Source organism: Cucurbita pepo, chromosome LG05 (assembly GCF_002806865.2).
Source record: "Cucurbita pepo subsp. pepo cultivar mu-cu-16 chromosome LG05, ASM280686v2, whole genome shotgun sequence".
NCBI classification, from domain to species: Eukaryota; Viridiplantae; Streptophyta; class Magnoliopsida; order Cucurbitales; family Cucurbitaceae; genus Cucurbita; species Cucurbita pepo.
This window is the reverse complement of record NC_036642.1, coordinates 2,933,967-2,958,900: the sequence shown is the minus strand read 5'-3', so window position 1 is coordinate 2,958,900 and position 24,934 is coordinate 2,933,967. Positions and strand designations below refer to the sequence as shown.

At 35.8% G+C, this 24,934-nt stretch overlaps 4 protein-coding genes and 1 non-coding gene across 5 annotated transcripts; 2 read left to right on the top strand and 3 right to left on the bottom strand.

The window, feature by feature from the left end:
- Positions 1-70: 70 nt before the first annotated feature.
- LOC111794737 (aldehyde dehydrogenase family 3 member F1-like) lies at positions 71-3,281 on the bottom strand. Its single transcript, XM_023676867.1, has 10 exons — positions 3,026-3,281; positions 2,889-2,957; positions 2,716-2,812; positions 2,429-2,635; positions 2,200-2,324; positions 1,539-1,643; positions 1,292-1,464; positions 1,111-1,201; positions 851-1,000; positions 71-507 (listed from the first exon to the last, which is right to left on the bottom strand). The coding sequence occupies exons 1-10, from the start codon at positions 3,197-3,199 to the stop codon at positions 268-270; spliced, it is 1,431 nt and encodes a 476-aa protein (XP_023532635.1). The 5' UTR covers positions 3,200-3,281; the 3' UTR covers positions 71-267.
- A 2,640-nt stretch (positions 3,282-5,921) lies between these two features.
- Positions 5,922-15,115, bottom strand: LOC111794736 (GTPase Der). The gene is made up of 12 exons (XM_023676866.1): positions 14,661-15,115; positions 14,402-14,469; positions 13,140-13,223; positions 12,708-13,001; positions 12,065-12,204; positions 10,793-10,880; positions 10,047-10,229; positions 9,287-9,448; positions 7,233-7,426; positions 6,874-7,024; positions 6,483-6,648; positions 5,922-6,383 (listed from the first exon to the last, which is right to left on the bottom strand). Exons 1-12 carry the CDS (start codon positions 15,037-15,039, stop codon positions 6,316-6,318), a joined length of 1,977 nt encoding a protein of 658 aa, XP_023532634.1. The 5' UTR covers positions 15,040-15,115; the 3' UTR covers positions 5,922-6,315.
- Positions 15,116-17,284: 2,169 nt separating this feature from the next.
- Positions 17,285-18,430, top strand: LOC111795653 (transcription factor MYB13-like). Its single transcript, XM_023678196.1, has 2 exons — positions 17,285-17,612; positions 17,690-18,430. Exons 1-2 carry the CDS (start codon positions 17,314-17,316, stop codon positions 18,282-18,284), a joined length of 894 nt encoding a protein of 297 aa, XP_023533964.1. The 5' UTR covers positions 17,285-17,313; the 3' UTR covers positions 18,285-18,430.
- Positions 18,431-19,880: 1,450 nt separating this feature from the next.
- On the bottom strand, positions 19,881-19,962 carry TRNAS-GCU. The gene has a single exon. It is a non-coding gene; the product is annotated as a tRNA-Ser (tRNA).
- A 975-nt stretch (positions 19,963-20,937) lies between these two features.
- On the top strand, positions 20,938-24,278 carry LOC111795643 (dicarboxylate transporter 1, chloroplastic-like). Its single transcript, XM_023678183.1, has 3 exons — positions 20,938-22,059; positions 22,427-22,648; positions 23,696-24,278. Exons 1-3 carry the CDS (start codon positions 20,938-20,940, stop codon positions 24,056-24,058), a joined length of 1,707 nt encoding a protein of 568 aa, XP_023533951.1. The 3' UTR covers positions 24,059-24,278.
- The last annotated feature ends 656 nt before the right edge of the window (positions 24,279-24,934 follow it).

Here is a 24,934-nt window from a genome sequence, read left to right as displayed (position 1 = left end):
TAAAAATCATTAATCCTTTTGTTCATCTAATAGGATGTTCTTGTTTCTTGTAAAAATAATGAACAAAAAGGATAAAAAGTGGTTTATATTTTTACACTCAGGATCACACTGGCTGGAGATAAAAAGGGAGTAAATGCCAACTGACAAGAATTAAGATTGGATGGTCTTCGTTGAAATTTAATACATGTTGTCACTACACAGATGTAGCTTTTGTTTATTTATAGGGTAGAACGAGAGCTGAAGAGAAAAGTAGGTGTCTTCTTCTAATTAAGACTTCTTCAAACCCAAAACAGTGAGAACAAGCTGAAAATAGTTAAGACTGTAAGCTTCTCGAAGCAGCTGAAGCTTGTGACTGTTCCATGGCGGATATCTGAACCAGAAGTCAACCAAAAAGCTCCTCTGCAGAACAGCCTTTTCATGACTAAAAGTGTCGAATGAGAATTTTCCATGGTACCTTCCAATCCCACTTTCACCAACCCCTCCAAACGGGAGTGTATCGGCTGCATACTGAATCGACAACAAAAACGACAATAAGGCTTTTGAAGCAGCAGCAGCAGCAGCAGCAGCTTATAATGGCTTGTTTTGCTTTTCACCCACTTGTGTCAGCACACCTACTAAGGTTTCTCCATACAGACTATGGCTTAAGTTATGAGGCCAAGCTTAAATTTGCGGTTTGTTTATTTCGATCTATGGATTTGCTGATTCTAATTCTACTTTGCCATATAAAAAAAATTGATATATGATCATCCAAACATAGGCCATATAATTCAGATCCAAAACTATTTCAGCTCACACTTAATACTAAAAGATTTTCAATGCTTTCGTAGAATGGAAATGGAAAAGTCCGTACCTGAATAATTGCATCATTGAATGTCAAACTACCGGACGAGGTTTCTGAGACGAGTCTCCTTTGGAAAGCTTTATCCTTCGTGAAGGCATAAACGGCGAGAGGCTTAGGCTTTGAATTGATGAAATCTATACTGTCTTCAATCCTGTCCAGCTACCCAAGGAAGAAATAGAATATGATCCATCACTTTCCACTTTTACTAATCCACCAGAATGAAAGGCTGGACAATATTATAGAGCTGTAAATGAAGAACATGAACTTACTCCAATTATGGGAAGCAATGGTCCGAAGATTTCATCCGTCATAATTTCTGAATCGCTTGGCGGATTCAACAGAATAGTCGGCTCAACAAACCTAATTCATTTTATCACATTGTTTAATTTAAGGAAGTATTATTATAGCTAAGTTCATATGTGGAATAGACTACTAATATTAATCACTCACAATTTGTCTTCGTCCATGGATCCCCCATAGATGATCGAAGCTCGTACGTCAGGTTTATCCACCAGATTCTTCAATCTCAAGAAATTTTGTTTGTTTACGATCCTCGCCATGGTTTTTGCCTGGTTCGAACTTCTATCGAAGAATTCCTTGATAAACTTCTTCATCAATTCGACCTATAAACAACGAATCAAACACCGCATTCTGAAAATTAAGGGGAACGATCGAGCGATTAATCAAGAAATCGTACCAAGGTAGGTATAAACCTATGTTCAATGAGGACATAATCGATCGCAATGCAAGCTTGACCGGCGCAGTTCCCGAATTTTCCGATGACGATCCGTTTGGCAGTAGCCTTGCAGGTCAAAATCGAAGAAGAATCATGTCCTATTCTGTTTCTAATATTGCAGAATTAAAACAGCGCGAGCGTAGCGGCAAAATCATTTGTATTTATATAAATAAATAAATAAATAGATAAATATAAATATAAAACTAATTAATTATACACCAAAGAAAGGTTAAATTATAAACTTATTTAAAAAAAAAAAAATTAAAAGTTTTTTTTTTTATTTTTAAAATTTCATAAATTTGATTTTATATCGTGGAGATTGTTAATGAAAGTTTTATTTTAATTTAAATTTTAACTATAAATTTGATAATTGTATTAATTATAATTAATTATAATACATTTTTATTTAAGGAAACACTAATAAAAATACTATCATCTTCATTTAATGAACATTAAAAACAAATTAATAAAGCTTCAAAAATAATTGACACTATAAAATTAATTGATTTAAATGTTGAATCTAAAACAAATTAATTACAGTTCGAATTATATTTAATAATAAATTAAATTATAAATTATTGGTAACGACCGACATAAACTGTCCCAAAGAAAGTCAACGAACCTCAATGTCCCAAGAGAATGGGAGTGAGTCAACGATGGCCGGGCACTTCCCGCCGAGCTCCAAAGTCACCGGCGTCAGGTGTTTCGCGGCGGCCGCCATAACAATCCGCCCCACTCGTTCACTTCCTAAGTGTTTTTTACATTCAAAATTAAAAATCAAACATTATTATAATATTAATATTAATAATGCAACCACCACAGGATCAACTGCTTCAATTAATTACTTCCACCTGTAAAGAAAATCTTCTCCCACCGCTGCTGCAGCAGCCGCTCCCCAGCCGCCGCCCCACCTTCCACAACCCTCACAGCTTTATTATCAATATATTTCCCGATGGTATTCGCCAGTAAAGCCGAACTCGCCGGAGCAGACTCCGACGTCTTCAAAACCACGCAATTTCCGGCAGCTATTGCTCCAATCAACGGCTCCAACGACAACCCTTATCCCATTTTCCACACCCATATGTTATTATTAACGACAAGATCAAAAAAAACACTTCCAAATCAAATTTTCACTCACCAATCGGAAAATTCCAAGATGAGATTATAAGAACAACGCCCAAAGGCTGAGGAACCATTTCAGCTGAGCTTAACAACGCTATTAATGGCAGCTTTGCCTGCATTTCAAGAAATTAAACACATTTTTAACAAACCCATTTGGATTAAAGATCATAACCCATCTCAAAAAGTGACCTTTTTGGGTGACATCCAATGCTTCAAATTATCCAAAGCAGAGTTGAGGGACTTAAGCAGAGTACCAATCTACAAAAAAAAAAATGACAAAATCTCAATAGAAAAAAACAAACAAACAACAAAATCAAGATCAAAACCTCATCTCTAAAAGCTTCAACTTGGTGTTTCCCCAAATCCTGCATAAGGGCGGTGTAAATTTGGTGTTCATTGTGTTCTATAAGTTGGCGTAAGGCTTTGAGCTGTGACACCCTCCAAGAGGCCTCCTTTGTTGTACCAGTCTTGTAGTAATCTCTCAAATCCTCTGAATCCATTGTTGTTTGCTTGGATCTTTCTTACTTGCTTCAACTATTTATACTCCAAAGAACTATCCCTCTCGCTGCTCTTCATATTCCTTTTCTCCATCCCACTTGTGCCTCTTCTTCTTAATTTATGATTCCATTAATGCTAGCTAGTTAGGTTCTTGTATTAAATTTACATGTTTCGCTTATAACCGAGTAAAAGTCTATTTTCACGTCCACTTTAAACATAAGTTTTTGTGGTCAGATACTACGGTTGGAGAGGAAAACAAAATATTCTTTCTACAAGCGTGTGAAAACCTCTCATTAACCAAATCATTTTAAAAATCTTGAAAGAAAATTTAAAAAGGCAATATCTACCGGGGGTGGACTTGGACTGTTACATTTGTTATTTCCAAACTAAATCATAACTTTCGTTTTTTCGTTTTAGTTTATACAGAAGGTTATCATATAATACTAAATACAGTTATCCAAATATATATATATATATATATATATATATATATATATATGCACATGTCAAAAATCATTAATGATGGATCATAGGAAACTCTAAAATAAAATAGTTTTTTTTTTTTTTTTTTTCCTGTGTAATAATGAATGTAGAGATGAAGTAAAGGGGAAGTGGGTGGAGATGTGAAGTCTTTAGATAGGAGGGAACACCCCGGCGTGGGTTGCTCTATGCATTAATAAAATTAAATAAAGTGTCCCTTTTAATTAGCCCATTTTAGTTATTATAATTTTAAATATTCAAATTTAATTATGAACATTTTTTTGTATCTAAATTGGTTTGATAATAATAATAATTTTAATATATGAAAAAACCTGAGGTAAATAAATTTTCAAAATCATAAAGAAAAAGCTAATGAAAAAGAAAATAACAATGAGACTAAATTTGAATATTTAAAAAGTATAAATACTAAAATGAAATGAAAATTTAAAATAGGGATCAAACTATTATTATTATTATTATTATTATTATTATTATTTTGGGTGAGAAAAGCTCTAGAAGTAAATAATGTTTGGAGAAATTAAAATGAAGTTAAGTTGGTCCCTTTCAATTTAATGCTTATGGGATAAATAATTTAAAAAGAAAATGTGTATTATTAAGAGAAGTGATGTGGCTTAATTTGGGCCAAAAAAAAAAAAATCAACAGACATTACTACAACACCGCTCCTTGAAACCTATTAATCTATTATTATTATTATTAAAATAAATGCAACAAGATGTAATAATTGAAGTTAGTAAATACGTCACAATCATTAATTTCCCATTACAAAGGACACTATTTTTCTAATTTTTATGTTAAATGTATTTTTGTGTATATTTTTTTAGACTCGTTAAACATTTTTTAAAGTTTAGAAGCCTATAAGACATAATTAAAATTTTAAATATTTATGATATACTTCTTAAATTTTAAGAATCTATTTCACTCAAAACAACATCAAATACCAAATCCGAAAAGTGAAGAATACAAAATTTGATGAAAAGATAAGTTTTAGTCGATACCATGCTAATTTACACTTAATATGTGTAGTTGGTTGAGTCACCTAGGAAGATGCCACTTTCAATAACCCAAGCATTTAATGAATGAATTAACATTACATCGTATTAAGGGATCTTAAGGTTTTGCAAAGTATAATTATGAATTTAAAAATTCCTTGTTTCTAAGGGAGAAAAGACAGAGAAAGAGATGTAAATGACAATTAACAAACGAAAAAACTGCAGCCTAGACAGAGCCTACAAATTGGGCACAGAAGACAGAGAAAGTAGCACAAAGGGTCCGGCAATAAACATTCACCATAAAACCAGCGATAAATTAGATGGATTTGATAGTTCATCATTAATTGCCGTAGCAACAACAAAAACATACTGTAACCATTTAATGCCTGTAACCATAACTGAGTAATCACGTTGCCAATAATAAAACACCACACAACCCTCTAGTACCTGACTCTCCAATGGCTAAAACTTTTTCCTTTCCATTCATGGATAGATGATAAGAATAATCATATGATATAATAAAAGGGCATCACAAGCAATTAAATTCAATGAGTCAATAATCTATCCAAATATGTTTCATGTTCAACTGTAGTTTACCATACATAATGTCTTTTATTACTATACATTTCTCCAACTGTTCATCTTAATCTGCTAAACCTAATCAATTTTGCTGGGGAAAGGCAGATTGCTCATCTTCTACCCAACAAATGCTAACCTAAAAGCTATGAACATAGTATTCAGACTATTGAAAATGACAAATAGCATGCTTATTTCACATGATTAATGTGAAATGACATGTTTCTAACTCCTTCAGCAACTTCTCTATTAAGGATTAACAAAGTAAATGGGGCCTAGAACAATCGATCAGTTTCCTCCATCCATAAACTAGGACATTAAATGAATGGAAAAGGCAAAGTGAAAGAGAACCACACAATATTTGAACTGAACATCATATATCTATATATATATATATATATATATATATATATATATATACACATTAATTGAAAACTGAACACCATATTTAGTCACTAGCAAGTTGCGTCTTAAAAGTTATCACAAATATGAAGGATGAATTAGTGCGACAGACACATACCCGAGTAATTGTTGCATCTGCCTGCTCAAGGCCCACATCCAGCACATATTTCCTTTTCTATTGAAGCAGTTGCAGTCGTTTATTTACTACTTGAGCAGCTTTTAGATTGGCTTAAACTGCCGTGCAATCAGAACAAGACTTAACAAGACTTACGAACAAGACTTGTCTACTTGCCCACTTTCGGTAACAGATAAAGAGGCTCCTGTTACTTTAAACCATGACACGGATTGATAAAAATAGGGCTTAAAATCAAGATACAACTTTTTATATGACATTTAGAAAGAAATAATAATAAGCACAAATGGCTCATCTTTTCGGGTAGTTCCTCAACAACCCCGATTAAATTGTTTGTTCCTTCCAGGTAGACAGCCTAGACAGCCACTGTTCAGCTATTTGACTGTTATGTATATTTGACCATATCCTTCCAATAAGTCCCAAAAGAGAACACAGCTCTTTCTGAATAAAAGATGAATCCAACTCCAGAGTTGCTCTTGCTAGGGGAAACAAAAAAAATTCTCTTTACCCATCTACTCACCTAGCGAAGGAAACTTCTCTATCTCGTTGTGTTGGATTCGTCTGAGCCTTTGTTGTAGCCTTAACTGTAACCAATAGAAAAAAATAATTTTGTTATTTCAGATGTGTCCCCTGTGCTTTGACCCAGTATTCTGAATTATTTTACCCCACTATGTGATTCCTACCTTCGTTCTTCTCCATTTTTTTTCTACTTCGCCAAAGAAGCCGAATTGGCGTTCCAGGAAAACCTGCATCTGTACGCAGTTGTTTCTCCATATACCGCCGATATGTTTCAGGAAAAAGTTTGGCATCATTTACAAAGAAAACAAACGTGGGTGGCCTTATAGCAGCCTGTGGAGGACAAAGAAATATAACATATAACCAAGTTTAACAAGAATACTTGATAGATATATAGTGCTTAAAATTCTTATCAACAATGTGCTGCCTGATAACATGAAGGAAAGAAATGCAAAATTTCATATGATAGGAACAAACTAACAATTTTGCAACCTTCATCCTAAACCAAGAGCTGTAGATCATAGAACCAAAAGAAGAATCGCCTTTAGTAATGAATACCTGAGTACAGTAATAAACACGTCCTCTCTTGCCCCCCCTTGTCCTTGGGGGTGACTTAAAAGCTAATGCTTCCTGTACTACTTGATTTAGTATGGAAGTAGTAAGCCTTCTAGACCTTTCCTTTTCAACTGCACTAGCAGCAGTTATAATCCTGATCCCACCATAAAAAATACGGCCATAAGCGTGCATCCAAATGCCAGTATATAAACAATAAAAGAAATCTTGTGCATACATATTGTATTTCCTTTCAATGGCTTGGAATATAAGGGAAAACTTCTACCATATAAACCATGTGCACGTTGAGGCACAATATGAAAAAAGTCATGTATAAATAACTTTAGAAGTGTGATGGAACATACTTATCGACACTGTGACCAGTTATTGCAGTAGAGTAAACAATCGGTGCCCAATCAAGTGAACGTAGCTTTTCCCTGACATCTTGCTCATAGTACATTGTAGTCTGTTGGTTTTTATTTGGTATGGTATCCCACTTGTTGACAACTATCAGGCAACCTTTTCCTTCTTTCTCAATCCTTTCCGCTATTTTGTAATCCTAGGACATTCAAGTGGAATATGACAAGGTGGTGTAATTGAAAAACAATTAAGGAAGAAACAAAAGAATAAGCAAGAATAATCAACAAGTTGTTATATATGCTCTAAATAAAAAATAACAAAGCCCAAACGAAGATCTTTATAGGAAAAATGAAGCCTAACAAGGCTAGTAACATTCTGTTCCAAATGAAGAACTGTCTAGATACACCGCTACAAATTCAATCATATCCTATCAAATTAGGAAGAAAGTGCAGCACCCGAGAGCTGTGTTGTTCAGCACGTTGGGAGTCTTGAAAAGTGAACCATCTTGAAGTTCAACATTACTAGTCTAAATGTACTTTGGTAAAGTGAGAAATGATGAAGGAAACAATTTTCTTCTCCCTACCTTCTAACCAAGTGTTTCGAGAGTAAGGCTCTCCAAAACTAAACCAGAAAACCACCTGTTCGGTTACAAATAATAAAGTTCTACAACAGCCTGTGACATGACATAAAGCGATTGGCCAAACAGTACACAGCAGCCCTGACACAAAACGTGGGGGGAAACCTTGAACATGGAAAACATGAATAGTAGAGTTGGAACCTGGACCTTGGATTTGATATGCATGAAATTGGGTAGCACGTAGCAATAGCTTTAGTTAGAGTGTTAGCAGCCCACAGATGTAATAAAATGCAAATCTAGCTCAATATATTTAGTATGAGCATAGAAAACAGTATTGAGACAGCACTATTAGATTACACCAAAATAAAGGTGCCTCAACAATTGAAACATGGAACCCAGATAACAGTACTCTTCTTCTCTTTTTTTTTTCTTTTTTTTTCTTCTCCTCCTTTTTAGATAAGAGATAGCGGTAATCTGATAGGGGTTCAAGAGAATTTCATGTAGAATTTATTAACATATCTCCAAATAATAAACAAAGTACAAGATATATAAACTAGTCCCACCAAAATGCACAACACACCATTCTCGCTCTTCCCTCCCCTTCACTGTCTTAACATTAACAACCTCTAACAATCTTCAATTGATCCTTTTCTAAATGGAGCAACAGGACTAGCCTACCTATGTATAATTCACATCCCCGTTCCTGTTATCCTTCTCCTTCTTCCTAGCATAGGTAAAACAAAATAGTGGGGTGTACATTGATCAGTTAGCGTCAGTTTTGGGCTCAAGTCTACACCAACCTCCAACCTTTCGATTTCGGTTTTCCAGAGACTTGTGGATTTCTAACCATTGTACAAACCAACCAACCAGCCATTAGTTCGGCCAGAAGGTTTTGGTGATCCTAGAGAAAGAGTAGAATGTATGATGACTGAGTGGTTAAAAAGACCAAGTTCAAGCTGAAAACTATAGAATAAGGAGGGAAGAGATGGAGAAGAAGGAAAAGGAGAGAAAAAGAAAAAATTAGAAGAAAAAATCCAAGCATATAAAAAATATGAAGGATGAGAAAAAGAAGGAAGAGTGGATGGAAAAAGAAGGGAGAGTGAATGGAAAAAAAAAAGGTAAGGATGGAAAAAGAGGGAGGAGAGAAAAAGAAAATTGTTAAACATTAAACCGAGTCTGAAGTCCAATGCATCATTTTTCCCTTCTTCTTAAGCATATTAATATTCCGCTCCTTGCTATTGTTTCAAGCTTAAATCCCAGGCGAAAGTCAAAGTTTATTATCAATATCATTTTATCTTCAGTAGAATAGTTTGAACGTAGGAAAAAAAAATAATGCAATGCCCCCACGATGGTTTCATTTGAATTAAAGTAGTCTAACAGAACCTTATAAGAATGAAATGTGAGAACAGAGCAGGAAGGTTCCTGGGTATTGGCCAAACTATACAACAAATTAATCCTTCAAGAAAAAGCCATGGGACTCACCTGTTCAGTGATACAAGCCATGGCTTCAATGACAAGAGCCACTACGTCAGAACGACGAATTGCACGAAATGCTCGATTGACAGATAGAGACTCAGTCAAGCTACCGGATGATGCTACAGTTGCCCTTTTTCTAATTCCAGCAGTATCAATTAAACGGAATTTCTGCAAGATAGATAACGCTTAAGTACTAGGAGCAATCAAGATTAGATTTGTACAAGAATAACATGTACAAAATCTCATTTGCACATGAATCTACCCAAGCGGCATTATTTTAACCTTTCCAGACAAGATTAGTACCCAGCATGCAAATTTTCCACCTCCAAGGAAGACCACCCACCCTGATCCTCTATTAAAAAAAAAAAAAAAAAGCCCAAGTTCCCTTTTGAAGCTCAACTCTCACATAATGTTCTTGTTTTGCCCATTTAAAAGTTGACAAAGGTTTTTTTATGAATGAATCAATAATCAAAGTAATTCCAATCTGGAGACTTTCATCGATCAGATCACTCGAAACTAGTATCTACATTTCAAAAAAGGTTTGAATAATACTACTATTATTATTATCAATAATGCAGTCTGGATGAGTCTTCATATATCAAGTACTTTGCATAACAAACTTTTAAGCTTATATTCATCAATAACACCTCCCTTGGTTCAGGTTTGGGCTGTGATCCCCACCCCCGGTAATGTTCTTCTGATTCATGAAGTTTTTCTCATAAAAATAATAATATATAACAAAGGGTAGAATTGCAACATCTCAAACCTGACCATCTTGTCCTGTAAATTCAGTATCAATAGCATCACGGGTAGTTCCGCTGATTGGGCTGACAATTGTTCTGTCCTCTCCTACCAAAGCATTTAAAATACTACTTTTACCAACATTAGGTCGACCAACAATTGCTATAGCAGGAATGTAATCTTCTTCTTCATGTAGATCCTCAAGACCCTGATACAGGGACCACCAGATATTAATATCGATAGCATTTCTATAAAACAAGAATATAGTGTTAAGAAGCAGAAATGCAAATACGCAAGATTGTTCATTGTTGATATATACTATGATCATGAATTTTTTGTTCAATACAATGTAATATNGAAAAAAAAAAAAAAAAAAAAAAAAAAAAAGGAATCCAAACTAACAAAATCAAGATAAGATCATAATTACAATAAAAGCTTAGTGAACAAAGCCCATAAAGACGCTTCAATACAGCAATATGGATACAGCATTGACATGGAACTCTTCGAATTAAATGACCTAGAGATGTCCTATTCATGGTACTCTTCTAAAGGCTTTTTAGCAGGGACAAAAAATTAACAGATAATTCCAAAGTACATTATAATTATAGGGGAAAAAAGACCAAAAGGTACTGTTCAAACTTGGAAACTCTAGACACACAAACAAACGCTAACGTTAATGAAGCAGGAACTCTATTCGAACAAAAGGTAATGTTGATTATACTACATTCATATCTACTTGTAAGGACACAAGTTTAAGCATTCAAACCTCACCTCAACTTTTTGCAACCCTGAACAAACAAGATCAAGAAGCTCTCCAGTCCCAGTTCCAGATAGAGCAGATACTGGAAGAGGTGTGAACCTGGTTAATAAATCAAATGATCAAAAATAGGTCGGAGCGTGCAAAGTGAAAATTTGGCATGAAGACTCCTACCAAAAAAACTCTCAATCAATCCCTCAAACACACCCCTACTAAAATGATGACTTAACTTAAGGAGTCTATTTTCGCAGTTGATAACATAAGATAAGAAGACATTATAACATTAACATATCATCGTTGCAGACTGACATAGTCCAAGCATATAGAACTCATGTTGGAGATACAAGGAGAAAGAAAAAGAAAACAAGAAAGAAATGGGAAGAGGAAAGAAAGATAATGGACAAGAAACAGGAGTTTCTCAATTTTCTCCGCTGAAGAGCTCTGGCTTTCTCTCTTTCTAGATTTTCATACCTAAGGGTGTTCGCCTAGCACTTGTGGAAAGCTAAAAACCGCACAACAACCGAAGTTTGTCAACTTCTAATTGCACCCTTCACTTCCCCCTACTTATTTTGTTCCAATTGGCCCAACCATTCCTCACTCCATAAGTTTATAGGCTACAACCTTAACACGGTTTCTCAGGAACATTTGCAAACTCGAAAAAAATTCTTTATAGCAAGTGTCCAATCTAGAATTATTTATAACCCAACAAAAAAAAAAATTACTGCAAGCCAAGACATACACTATAGCAGATATAAATAATAGCATCCCCTGGAAAGAATCTCATCTGTGTGAGATTCATCGCATTAAACTCTATTATTGTAATCAAATCCATTTTAATAGAAACAAAATCTACAATATTATATATTAGTTTAAAAGAAGGAAATGTTTCAGGATTTATTATCAACCACCATGATGAACTGTAGTTTTGGTGTATTCAATTTTTCTTTTTCAGATCATAACTAATTTATCTAAATGGATGACATTTTGTAACTTCTCTTATATTATTATCCTACATTATGGTGTTTCCAAAAAAAAAGAATTAACCATAAAACAATCTTTCTCAACCCCAGTATAAGTATATTTTTCCAAGCTCTAAAATGAAGTGCATTCTCAATAATATTTCTGATCATATGGCAAGAGCATGGGTTGAAAGAATATCAAAGACAGTGTTAAATTTTGAAACAACTATGACTTCCGAGTGTTTCATTATGACCTAACCCCCCACCCCCACCCACATATGCACGAGAAAGTTTAAATTAAAAGGAAAATCCCCAATAACAACATACCCTAAAGACCAAAACTCTGATGCCTGCATCATTCCTTTACGTGGAGACTCACACTTGTTAACTGCAAGAACTATATATTTATCCGAGTAGTTTCTACGAAGCCAATCAGCAATTTCTTCATCAGCTGCCGTTAGTCCTGCCTGATAAGAGTATCTTTATTTTAAATCAAAATCTTAATAGCATTAATATCAACATCATCACATGCTAGTTTGATGAAAGTTTGTTGAAAGAGCATAATTAAAAAATAATAATAATAATAATAATAATAATAAAAATAAAAAAAAAGTTATGAGGATCAGCAACAGAGAATGAATTTGCAGAATGAAAATCGAGAGGAGAACAAGTAATATCCTGATATTTTGATCAAATTAATAAAAATTTCAAACCATCGATGATATAAAGCAATACCTACATACTTTAACTGATAAGTATCCAATATTACGATAACCAGGGACAAGGCCACCTTTATTAGAGGAGAAAAGAATTCTATATTTAACATTTTTTATATACAGGCATCCTTTATCCAAAAGTACTCCGAATAGAATTTTGACAAAAATAATTGATGCTCAAAAATTTTGAATGACCAATCCTGGAAAATAAATGCAAAAGCAAGTGCGCTTTTATGATCATTAATTGAAACTACCTGACCATCAACAAGGAATATGACGACAGAGGATTCTTCCACAGCTGCTGTAGCTTGCCTCTCAATCATTGACGGCATCCTTGCAACAGCTGCTTCCCTGGAAGCTAGGGGAATGCCATCCATGCCAATGGTTGTCGAGATTGCTAATTCCTCCATGACATCATTTTGTGTTTTCGAAACAGAAAGAACCCCTCCTGTATCCACCACCATAAATTCATTGTCCCCCCAAAAGGATCTACCATATAACCGATCCCTAGTAACACCAGGTTCATCCACCACAATAGCCCTGTTCCCCTATGGTATCAGAAGAAAGGCTAATTTAGAACAACATTATCTGGATAATAATAGTATTGGAAGCTTTAGATCTCATTTCCAGGGCGTGGATGCTGAATAGTACAAATGGTAATAGGACTATCTTAGCAAGATTATTACCCCAACAAGTCTATTGAACAATGCAGATTTTCCAACATTTGGCCTTCCAACAATTGCGACTTTTGGAAGAAGATGGTCTGGGATCTGCACATAAAATTTGTAAGAATAGGGAAAAGAACATGTAAATTGTGGCATAGGAAACATATCATTTACAGCAACCAGTGAATTCTTCAAGGTAGCTCTATTCTCCTGTGTTTACAACAACAGAAGCTCAAAAACATCTTGGTTTTCACGCAATAAATTTGCACAAGGATTGATAAAAAAGAACCAAAGAGAAATAAATAAATAAATGAATGCATACATGACAAAGTTCCGTAATGTCCTAATATGAGTGATGGGTATGGTTATTGATGAGGTAATGGAGTTGTCAACTAACAGGTTCCTGATAAGAGAACTCACTTACCTTTCATGTGTATAACCAAAGTACATGAAGTCCAAATATATAAAGTCGATCTACTACGACCAGCGTGGTTTAGGTGGACTTTGACTTTTGAAACGGGAGGTACACTTGGCCCCTTGTTACATTGCCTTTTTTTTATTGGTTGCCTTTCATGTGTATTTCAGTTGTAATTCTGTTTATTTTGCATTTACAGTAAGCCTATATATACGGCTGTGTTTTGATCACCATTAGTGAGAAAGAGTTTATTTTGTCTCTATCTGCTCGTTCCTTACTCGTATCAATAACATATGATGGCATTAGAACCCATGACGTCCAAATGGGTATTCTGTCCAAACATTGGGATCCCTGACCCAAGAAATTTGAACCCAAAGAGGCTCCATGTTGAGGGGACTTGTTGAAGACCCCACATCAGAAAGATGAAAATACTTTGCTATCTTTATAAGATACATGACTCACTCCTCTAATTGCTAATTGATTTTCAGTTCTGAGCATGCAATAAGTCTAACATCTGTTTCTGTTATAAAACCATCTCAAATCACGTACTAACGTAAACAATTTCCAAACCCTCAAACAAACTATGAGTTTTTTTTTCCCTTCCAACTAGAATCTCTTTTTTAAATGCAAATTACTTGAGATTGTCGCAGTGAACTTTATTTATTTTTTCCTTTTCCCTTCTTTCTAATTTCCTTCACTGTATCGATCATGACCGTAAAATTTAGGAATAAAACGTAGGTACTTATATATTGCTTAAATTAGTTCTTCAATCGAAAATATTTCACGGTATAAACATGTGATGATGTCAGTTAAACTAAGCCCCCGATGAACTGAAGATGGAAATTAACAAAACAAGAGACTTACTGACATTTCTAGGTGTAGTCTTACGCTTATTCTTCTTCCGGCCAGTTTCCGATTGATCATTCAATTCATCGTCTAAGGAGACCAGAAAATGAACAGAGTTAAGAGTAATCTTAGATATCAAATGCAATATATCGACAATATGACCAATAGGACTACTGGAAAAGCTGTGGAACCATGGAGGAGATACATAATTGCACATAGTAATCACAGAATTACGATAACAACCTCAAGCAGAAAAAGAGTACGCCAGTGAGAACACGCACCTAGTCTTAGTTCTCGGGATAAAGAGCTAGAATACTCTCGAAGAACGTCTTTAGCTTCTTCTTCCAAAGCCTCCACATCAATGGAGTAATCTACATCGTCAAATTCATCATGGAACCCCCCTGGATCCTCCCCTTCGATATCTCCATAATTTTCGGGGACTCCAGTCTCGCCAGTAACCGAAGTACAATCGCAAACCGTTCGAAGCGAGGATGAGGAAGATTTGTGGTAACCGGATAAGTTCAACAAGGAAAGTGGACGAACAACAGAGAAAGAGGAAGAAATTGAAGAAGTAACAGCAAGCGGATGAGAGAAAGTGAGTTTTCTATATGAAGTACAAGACAGGAGAGTTGAAGAGTAACAAAGCTTCAGAGCTGCCATGGTCGGAGCTCCGGACTGGCGCCTGGAACACAAAAGGAGGGAAGAAGGCGACCGTTTGGAGGTTGAGCAGAGCGCAGAGAGGTTTATCTTTATCCACAGCGCGGGTAAAGGATTTGGGTAATTGTGAAAATAGCCCTATGGGCCACTTCAGGAGCCCATTTCATGACTGGGAAGCCCATTAACCAAAATTACTACAAATTCTAAAATTTTTATTTTTTTTTTAAAGTGGTTTAATTCTTCATCCGATTAACAAATTATAATATTAATCATAACATAATCTTGACCTTTAATAACTTTAAGTGTATAATTATAAAACTTCTAAGAATTAAATTGATAAATTTTAAAAAAATAATAATAAAACTAATTAAATATTTTCGTCGATAGTTATCATACTAAAACAACCCTCGTAAAGTTAATATTTTATTTAATATTAATTTTTTTAACATTTATTATTATTATTATTATTATTTGGTGATTTTGTAGTGTATAACTCACTGGCCCTAATTTCCAAAATATGAAGGCCAAATAATGTTACATAATTATTTTATGGTCCTCCCGACAACACATTCTTTTTTCCTTTTTATGCGTTGACTTTGACTTCTTAATTGTCTTTTTTAGTTTTTTATTTAATAATTTATTCATTAATACATTAATTTCTCTTATTTATTAACATAAATATATTCACGCCATTATATTTATATAAATATAGCAAATTTTCACAATTTTAAATGTGTTTTTTTTTTTAGTTTAAATACTTTAATACTCCTATTTTACATTTTATTTTAGTCCCTTTAAATTATTTATATGTTTATATATATAGTCGTTCTAATACATTGTGAATTTGAGACCAAAAAAAATCTCGAGTAAGATATTTTGACATTTAGATTCTCTTTTTATATCCAAATCTTGACATAATTATTTTAGAATTGACTTTTTTTTTTCAATTTAATCTCGGAATTTTCATACCAATAAGCACTAATTAACAAAGTTGATAGACGAATAAATAGGGCGGCACTATTAAGCTAAGTTCCCAATTTCAACAACCCAAAGATCAAAGGGTTTGATTTAATTAAACTTTGTGGCAATAGTTAGGTACATTAATAATGTAATTATTGTCGATTTTATTTTTTCTAGAAATAATTATCTTTAATCACTTTTCAACATTCAGTAATTAAAGTGTTACTTCTTTCAAACCCGGAAAGCTACTTCCAATCTGTTTGTTTTATGTGAAATTAGTGTCTCAATAATCTCAATACTCCTACTATTGATACACGAACTTAAAAAAATATTAAAAAAATTTAGAGATAATTTATTATATATTAATAGACAGATTCTATTTATACATAGACTATAATAACTTTCTGAGTTTTTTTATATAATAGTTAAAGGTATTAATGTTGTTTTTAAAATTTTACTGTAATTATTTGTGAAACTTTTTTTAAAGTGAAAGTTGAAGAATATTTTTTTAAATTAAATTAATTTTTTGCAGTAAAAAACAAAAGACTTACAAACAAAAAGAAAATTACTAAAGCGATTCTCTTGTTTGTTTACCCTTTTTTTTTTACTTTTTAGGTTGATTGCAGATAAAATACGTCAAAGAGAAAAAAATGAAAAGAAAAAAAAATATATTTTTTTTATTAGAATAATAACTTAAAACACAATTTTCCATCTTTTATGTCAAACTTTTCCAAAGACCGTGCGTGCGCCTTTTGGACTCCTAAAAATGTCTGTTAATCACGCTCATAATTTAATATTTAAGCGGAAAAAAATTATAATTCCAAATTATTATTCTTGATTTTGCACTTATAACACTCCTTCTATTTCCTAAAATTAATTTTAAATAATTAAAAAAAAAAAAAAAACTATATAAATCTACCATAAAAAAATGTAATAATTTTATAAATTAATAATTTTTAAAAAAAATCTATCTTAAACTACACGTGTGGAAGAGAGAGAAATTTAGGTTATGTGAAGTGGAAGCAAATATCTTGGCTTGGTTGGAAAACAATCTCTCTCTCTCTCTCCAATATATTTTAAAATATTTTTGTTTTATTTATTATTTTATTTATTTTATTTATTTATTTCTTTCCGGTCCCCCTCCAAACCGTTTCTACCAAAGACCCATCAACAACCGGTTCGCTCTCTCTCTCTCTCTCTCTTCCCAATATTGTAAGCAAACCCCACAACCATCCCCGTCATCATTATTATTTTTTCCTACTCCATGTCTTTTATAAATTCCACACAGATCCACATCAACCCACTTCCAATCACACAATGAGGAAGCCCGACGCTGCTGCGCCCGGCGGAGGATGCGGCGGAGGTGGACCACCTGCTGCCACCAAGCTCAGAAAAGGGCTATGGTCGCCGGAGGAAGACGACAAGTTACGAACCTACATGCTCAATAACGGCCAAGGCTGCTGGAGCGATGTGGCTCGTAATGCTGGCCTTCAGCGCTGTGGCAAGAGCTGCCGCCTCCGTTGGATCAATTACTTGCGGCCTGACCTCAAGCGCGGCGCCTTCTCCCCACAAGAAGAAGACCTCGTCATCCACTTGCATTCTCTTCTTGGCAACAGGTCAAAATAATTTTTCAATTTTTTTAATTTTAAAAATATTACTTAAATTATTTAATTCAACGTTGACTTTAACACAGATGGTCTCAGATTGCGGCGCGATTGCCGGGAAGAACGGATAACGAAATTAAGAATTTTTGGAATTCGACTATTAAAAAGAGGCTTAAGAATTTGTCCTCCACGCCGTCGCCGAATACCAGCTCCGACTCTCACTCCGGCGACTCAAAATCCAATCTTTTTGCCACCTTCGTATTAGGTCGAGATCATCAACAACAACAAAACTCAATTGACTTTCCGATCTTCGCCGCCGATCCATCACCTTCTGTTATCGCCCTCGACCCTTTCCCTCTTCTCTCCACCACCCACGGCGTACCATTCTTCCCCACCGGTGGCGTCGAGATGGGATTCTATCGAGAAGACGATAGCTTCTTTAATCTCCCTCTTTTGCAAAGCGTTAACACAACCACCGCCACCGTCACCGCCACCGTAGCCACCGGTGGAGAAACTAAACATAGTAATTACTTAGTTAACAATAATCCAAAGATTGAAGGCATCAATGGTGGGGTTGGAGCAAATTTTATTCACGAGGAGTTTTCAATGGGCGAATGGGAGTTGGAGGATTTGATGAAAGACGTTCCTTCTTCTTTCCCATGTTTGAATTTTCAAGTTCAATAACAATTTTAATCATAATTTCTAGAATGTTTTGTTCTTCATTGGTGACCCTTCAAAGGCACTCCATTAAAGAGACAATAATGTAATGTACAGAAACATATACAGACATTGATACTCATATATGATATGATATGATATCAAGCCATAAATTAATGAGTATTAGGTTAAGAAAATTGAAGAACAATGAGTATCTATTCTATTAATGGTGTTTAATGATCACTAAGTTGAGAGATGAATCTCTCGCCCACTAAGGGAATTTGAAATGGATATTTGTTTTTGTCTCTAACCCTTTTGCTTTTCCTTAACTAATTATGTCAATTAGAGATTAGTTATCACATGCTTGGTTTCAATTCTAAATGCCATTATTTAACACACTATCTCTATCTCGGTTACCTCAAACGAAAGTGTTATCGTCCACTTTCAGTAGATGCCTTCATGGGTTTGCCTTTGGTTTTACTCGAAACGTCATTCTAACGTGAGTCTTTGGTCATATTCTCGATAATTTGTTGCTTCGAACAAAGAATCATCAAGTTTTTCATCAAACTATCGTCGACCCATTTTTATTCTCGATCGAGTGTATCACTTTTTAACCATACTAACTCATTTTCGACAATGTATGTATATGATGTGTATATCTTGTCATTTTATCCAATTTCGTGTTTAGGGTTTTAAAAGTAATGTTTATCGTGAGCTTGCTTTACTTCAACGTCCTAAATGAATTAAAACAATCTATCAACGTCCAATTGCTATAAAAAGAGTTTGGGACGCTCGTTTCAAAATTTCTCAAATTTTCATAACATGTTAAAAGGAAGAGAACGAGTTGCACATAATAGAAAAAGAGAATGGTTACGTGAACAAAGAAGATCGACCCGTGCATTTCAAGAGGGTTGGTCATGATTTTGAAATGGGTAGGCATTTTATTTCAATCGAGAAAGATATGAACGAGTTTATCTGAATTGGTTGAATTTTTACGTCGAATCAATTAATTTCAATATAGAAATTATTTTTTAAAAAAGAAAATACATACTTCAAAATGATCAAATGATGCATAGGTGAACCCTAAAAAAGTGAGACCCTTTTTTTTTCCACTTGAAAGAATGATAAAAAAGAGAGCCCTTTTATTCCCAATCATTTTCTTGAGGACTTTGAAGCCTAAGCCACAACTAACTAAAGATTTGGTTACTTGAACAACAAATAAAGTACACTCGATCATGGATTAGTTGCTCGGGTGATTTCGGGAAGAAACAAACCAATTTCCCTAATAAAATTATTAACTTAACGAACGATTCCAATCAAGAACATAGTTAGATAGAAGAATAATTTTTAGATCAAATTTTAAATTTATGAGGATCATTCTTAGTTCATAAGACATTCACTCTAGAATTAGCTTGATCTTGACTGATCCAATCACTCTATGAAACTTCTAAACCTAAACCAATATTAAAAAAAAAAAAAAAACATGTCTTAATTATTGCATTTGGGTTGAATATTTAAATTAAGGCGAAAATCCGGTACTGGGCCATGGTATCGGGCCCGTTAATGGGCCTCGAAACTCTTTTGTAATTCGGGAGAAAAGTAGTTTTAAATAGGAAAAAATAACGTCGCCTGAGAGATTCGAACTCTCGCGGGGAAACCCCATGTACTTAGCAGGCACACGCCTTAACCACTCGGCCAAAGCGACTTGTTTGCGATTACGGTAAATAAAATATTGATCTTTGGGTATTGTTATATTAAGATCTCTCGTCACTTGTGGTATCCAACATTTCACACGCATATCAATTCAGAAGCTATGAAAATTTTTAACATTTTAGCTTATAGATTAATTTGGTTTAATAAAATTCATGATTTTATTTAAAATTTTAATTTACAATTAAATTATTCTTAGATCTGATGTTTATGCATATAACAATTTTATTTAAGCATAAAATAAAATAATTAATAATCATATAAAATTTTTATAATTATTATGCAATTAAAAATATATTTTCAAACATTTTAATGTATTATATTGATGAAATATGAAAATAGATCTGACATTTTTGGCTTAGCTGGCTGAAAGCGGGGAGCTTAGAACTTAGAAGCTCCAAACAGTCACGCTCCTAACGCGCCCTCGCAACTCCGTTGAGTTACGTCACCCACTTTCCCCTTTTCATTTATTTCCCATTAAGGTCATCTTATTTCCGTTTCCATAATTCCATTTGGTGGTGCACGTGCCGCTACATTTCCATATCACAGGGACACTTCCGTCATTTCCTCCACTCGCCTTCCTGCCCTCACATGTCAGCTCTCATTCCCCCTCTTATACTGAAAGCACCACCCACCACTTGCTTACTGCCACGTGGACTTCCGTCTCTTTCATTGGCTCTACCAGTCCACGTCATCAAACGGGTTTTATATAGAAATCACCACGTGGTTCCCCTCCCAGGTCGAAAAGTCCGCCGCATTAACCAATTCCGGCGGAGCTTTAGAAGATAACTCATCAACCTTTTCTCCACCGTAAAAGTTTCCATCTTCTATCGAATCGTATTCTTCAATCGAATCCTCCACCGTCGGATTTGTTTCCAGTAGTCGCTTCTCTCTTTTCAAAATCCGTACATCCACCGGAGCTTCGTTTTCTCCCGCCGCCGCCGCTGCTGGATTGAATCAGGACTGGTTGATGGCTTCGTTGGCGCTTACTTCCTCGTTTCTCCCTTCTCTCCAATCGCGCCGTCGGAAACCCGAGGTAAATGCTCAAATCCGCTTCTCCTCTCTCCGTTCAAGTCTTCCTAAAACCGCCATTTTCGATAGCGGTATCAGAACTAGCTTCCGCATTCCGTCTTCTCTATCCAGTGAAGCTAAATCGATTAAACCAGCTCTAGATTTCAGAAGCTCTCGTGGAAATCTCGGTACCTTTACTGTCCGAGCGGCTTCCTCTTCTCCTGCTACTGTAGCTCCGGCTTCTCAGCCATGGCAAGGTGCGGCGATTAAACCACTTATTGCTTCCATTGCTACGGGTATCATTCTGTGGTTTGTTCCGGTGCCGTCTGGTGTTTCTCGAAACGCGTGGCAATTGCTTGCGATTTTCCTTGCTACGATTGTTGGGATTATTACTCAGCCTTTGCCCCTTGGTGCGGTTGCTTTGCTTGGACTTGGCGCCTCTGTTCTAACTAAAACCCTAACCTTCTCTGCTGCTTTCTCTGCGTTTGGTGATCCGATCCCATGGCTCATCGCTCTTGCCTTCTTCTTTGCTCGAGGGTTCATTAAGACCGGACTTGGTAATCGAATTGCTTATCAATTTGTTTCTCTATTCGGTAGTTCCACGTTAGGGTTAGGGTATAGTTTAGTGTTCAGTGAGGCTCTGTTGGCGCCGGCAATTCCTTCGGTGTCTGCCAGAGCAGGAGGAATATTCCTTCCATTGGTGAAATCGCTCTGTGTTGCTTGCGGTAGCAATGCTGGTGATGGCACAGAAAAACGGTTGGGATCGTGGTTGATGCTCACTTGCTTTCAAACTTCGGTGATTTCATCGTCCATGTTCTTGACGGCTATGGCTGCTAATCCTCTGAGTGCCACTCTGACGTATAACACGATCAAGCAGACCATTGGATGGACCGACTGGGCTAAAGCAGCGATTGTTCCAGGATTAATCTCCTTGATTGTGGTGCCATTGCTTCTGTATGTAATCTATCCGCCCACCGTGAAGAGCAGTCCAGACGCACCCAAGCTTGCCAGAGAGAAGTTAGAAAAGATGGGACCAATGTCCAACAATGAGATTATAATGGCTGGAACTCTACTTCTCACGGTATTAAACATTTCAGTTCGAAACTTCTGCTTTTTAACTTTTGAGTTGATTGAATTCTAGGAACTTCATGTCCTACTCCTATATCTTAATCAGCTACTTAACTCTGTTTTTGCATATGCTAATGATAATCATTAAACCCTGAAGACCAATTGTCTCAAAATTTAAAAGACTACCGATAAAACTGGAACATGTAGTTTAGAGTGTGTTACTTGTGCTTCTCTTATTGTGATCTGCCATATTTTCTCATACTTGAGATGTTGAACTATAGTGCTGAAGCTTTTAGTAAGATATGTGATTGTTTAGTGTACAGAATGTATTACTTTGTGCATCTCTTAATGTTGGTTGCCTGTCTTATTCCTTGGAGCAGGTGGGTCTTTGGGTTTTTGGAGGGGTTCTTAATGTGGACGCTGTTACTGCTGCCATTTTGGGATTGTCCGTCCTTCTTGTGACTGGGGTGGTGACATGGAAAGAGTGCTTGGCAGAAGCTGTTGCCTGGGACACTCTAACATGGTTTGCTGCACTCATTGCAATGGCAGGGTATCTCAACAAATATGGTCTCATCTCCTGGTTCAGCCAAACTGTAGTGAAGGTTTGCCTTAGATTCCCTTTATTCACATGCCCTTGAGCTTGCTCGGGCAATTTTTCATCTTGTAATACGAGTGATGCATGATTAGGAGCACGTTTGGCATGACACAGAATAGGAAAAATGCTTCAAATGAATTAAAAGCACCTCTTGGATCCATCTAAACAATCTAAAAAACGACTGATCTTTTTCTGTGAGATCCCACATCGGTTGGAGAGGGAAACGAAACATTCCTTATAAGGGTGTGGAAACCTCTTCCTAGTAGACGCGCTTCAAATCCTCGAGAGGGAGTCTGAAAGGGAAAGTCCAAAAAAGATAATATCTGCCATGGGTTTAAGTCGTCTCTGTTTGTAGTTTAATATTCCTCCGTACGGATTTGCATGAGAAAATAAGATAGTAGGAAAATGTTTGATAGGGGAACTAGGGATGTTCTTTTTCTTTTTCTTAACTTAACTGCGAGACTCAATTGGTAGTATCTACCTTGGAAACTACTCTCCTAAGGAAATGGTTAGGTTTCAAATTCCCTATAGGTACAAAAGAAAAACATATGGACGCAGCATATTAGGGAGGCTAGATTTTGAGGTACCAATACACCTTGAGCTAAAATTACAGATAAGTGAAGGGAGTTAGATCATGCCTAGCAGGCTATTTGAAGTTAGTAGATAGCTCTTGAAGAATTGTTTCTACCTGAGCCTGTAGGGTGGGAGTACTATTTATTGGCTTAATTTTCAAAAACCCCAAATGGGGGATTTGCTTAAATATTATAGATGCTGCGTATAGCTCCATGAGGTCATGGATTCAAACATTATCAACTAAATATCCACGGCTGAACCCCAATAGACATCTGCTCGATGGCAACTTCAAGATTTGCTTTATTCATCAATAATGCATAAAACTGGCCAGATATTTGCGTATGAGGCCTGGATTCTAATCTTAGCACATAGTTATATTTATGTTACTTAAATCTTACGCATTCAGAATGATGTTTGCATAAATATTAGTGCACTACGTTGGATGAATATCTCTTCTTACAAGTTTGTGCTCTTTCCACAGTTTGTTGGTGGACTTGAGCTTTCATGGCAGCTTTCATTCGGCATTTTAGTTCTTCTCTATTTCTACTCCCACTACTTCTTTGCGAGTGGAGCTGCTCATATAGGCGCTATGTTTACAGCCTTCTTATCCGTTGCTAGTGCTTTGGGGACTCCCCCCTACTTCGGAGCCATTGTACTTTCCTTCTTATCCAACCTGATGGGTGGCTTAACCCACTACGGCATTGGGTCAGCCCCTGTCTTCTATGGTGCCAACTATGTTCCTCTTGCTCAGTGGTGGGGCTACGGGTTCCTCATATCTGTTGTCAACATCATTATCTGGCTCGGCGCTGGGGGAATTTGGTGGAAGGCCATTGGTCTATGGTGAGTAACTGATCTAGAAGAAGATTAGACCGACCACCCTGAATTTGTTAGTGTCTCGATGTGCAATTTTCTTCCTAGGCCTTTGAGACAGTTTGTAGGTCCTCTTATTTGTTGCTATTATCGATGAGATCGTAATCTGAAAACTGCAAAAGATGTTCAAGATTTGATTCATTGCCTGCACTTTATTACATATATAAGGCTTCATCATCATATAAGCTTTTGTACACTACTAGTCTGCAACCTTCTCTCCCAGCCTTTGCTTTGAATGATGAGATAACTGAGATAAACAGGGAAAGATGGATGAGGAGTGGTACCATCAGTCAAAAGTCTTTATGTTGCTTTTATGAAATGGAAGCACAGAAATAGGACGTGGACCATAACACACCCCTCCAATTGGAATCACATAAAGATGAGTTTGGACAAAGCTTTGACTTTTGGTATGCAATAGCTCTTTCCTAGCATTCCAACCGCTTAAGCTCACTGTTCACAGAGATTGTCTTCTTTGGACTTTTTCGAGCCTACTGTTTGAAGGCCGAAGGCAAAAATGCAAGCCTTAAGTTAAAGAAAGGTAGTTTGAAAGTGCGAGATAAGATAAGACAACTAGGTTGAAGGTAAAGAAATCCCGTCCAACAATTGCTGGTTGGCTGGCTGTCGACGAGGAGTCAAGTAGTGATACCAGCTTCTGAAAGATTATATGATTTGAATAGAGATTGAATAGAGATTTCCTTCCAATACTAGTTTTTCATGTGCGAATTCCATTGCATTAATGAATTCGACTAGAAAGACCTACACCTACTTCTTGACTTTTCCTCAAAGTTTTAAAACATGTCTGCTACGAAGAGATTTCTACACCCTTATAAACAATGTTTTGTTTTTCCAT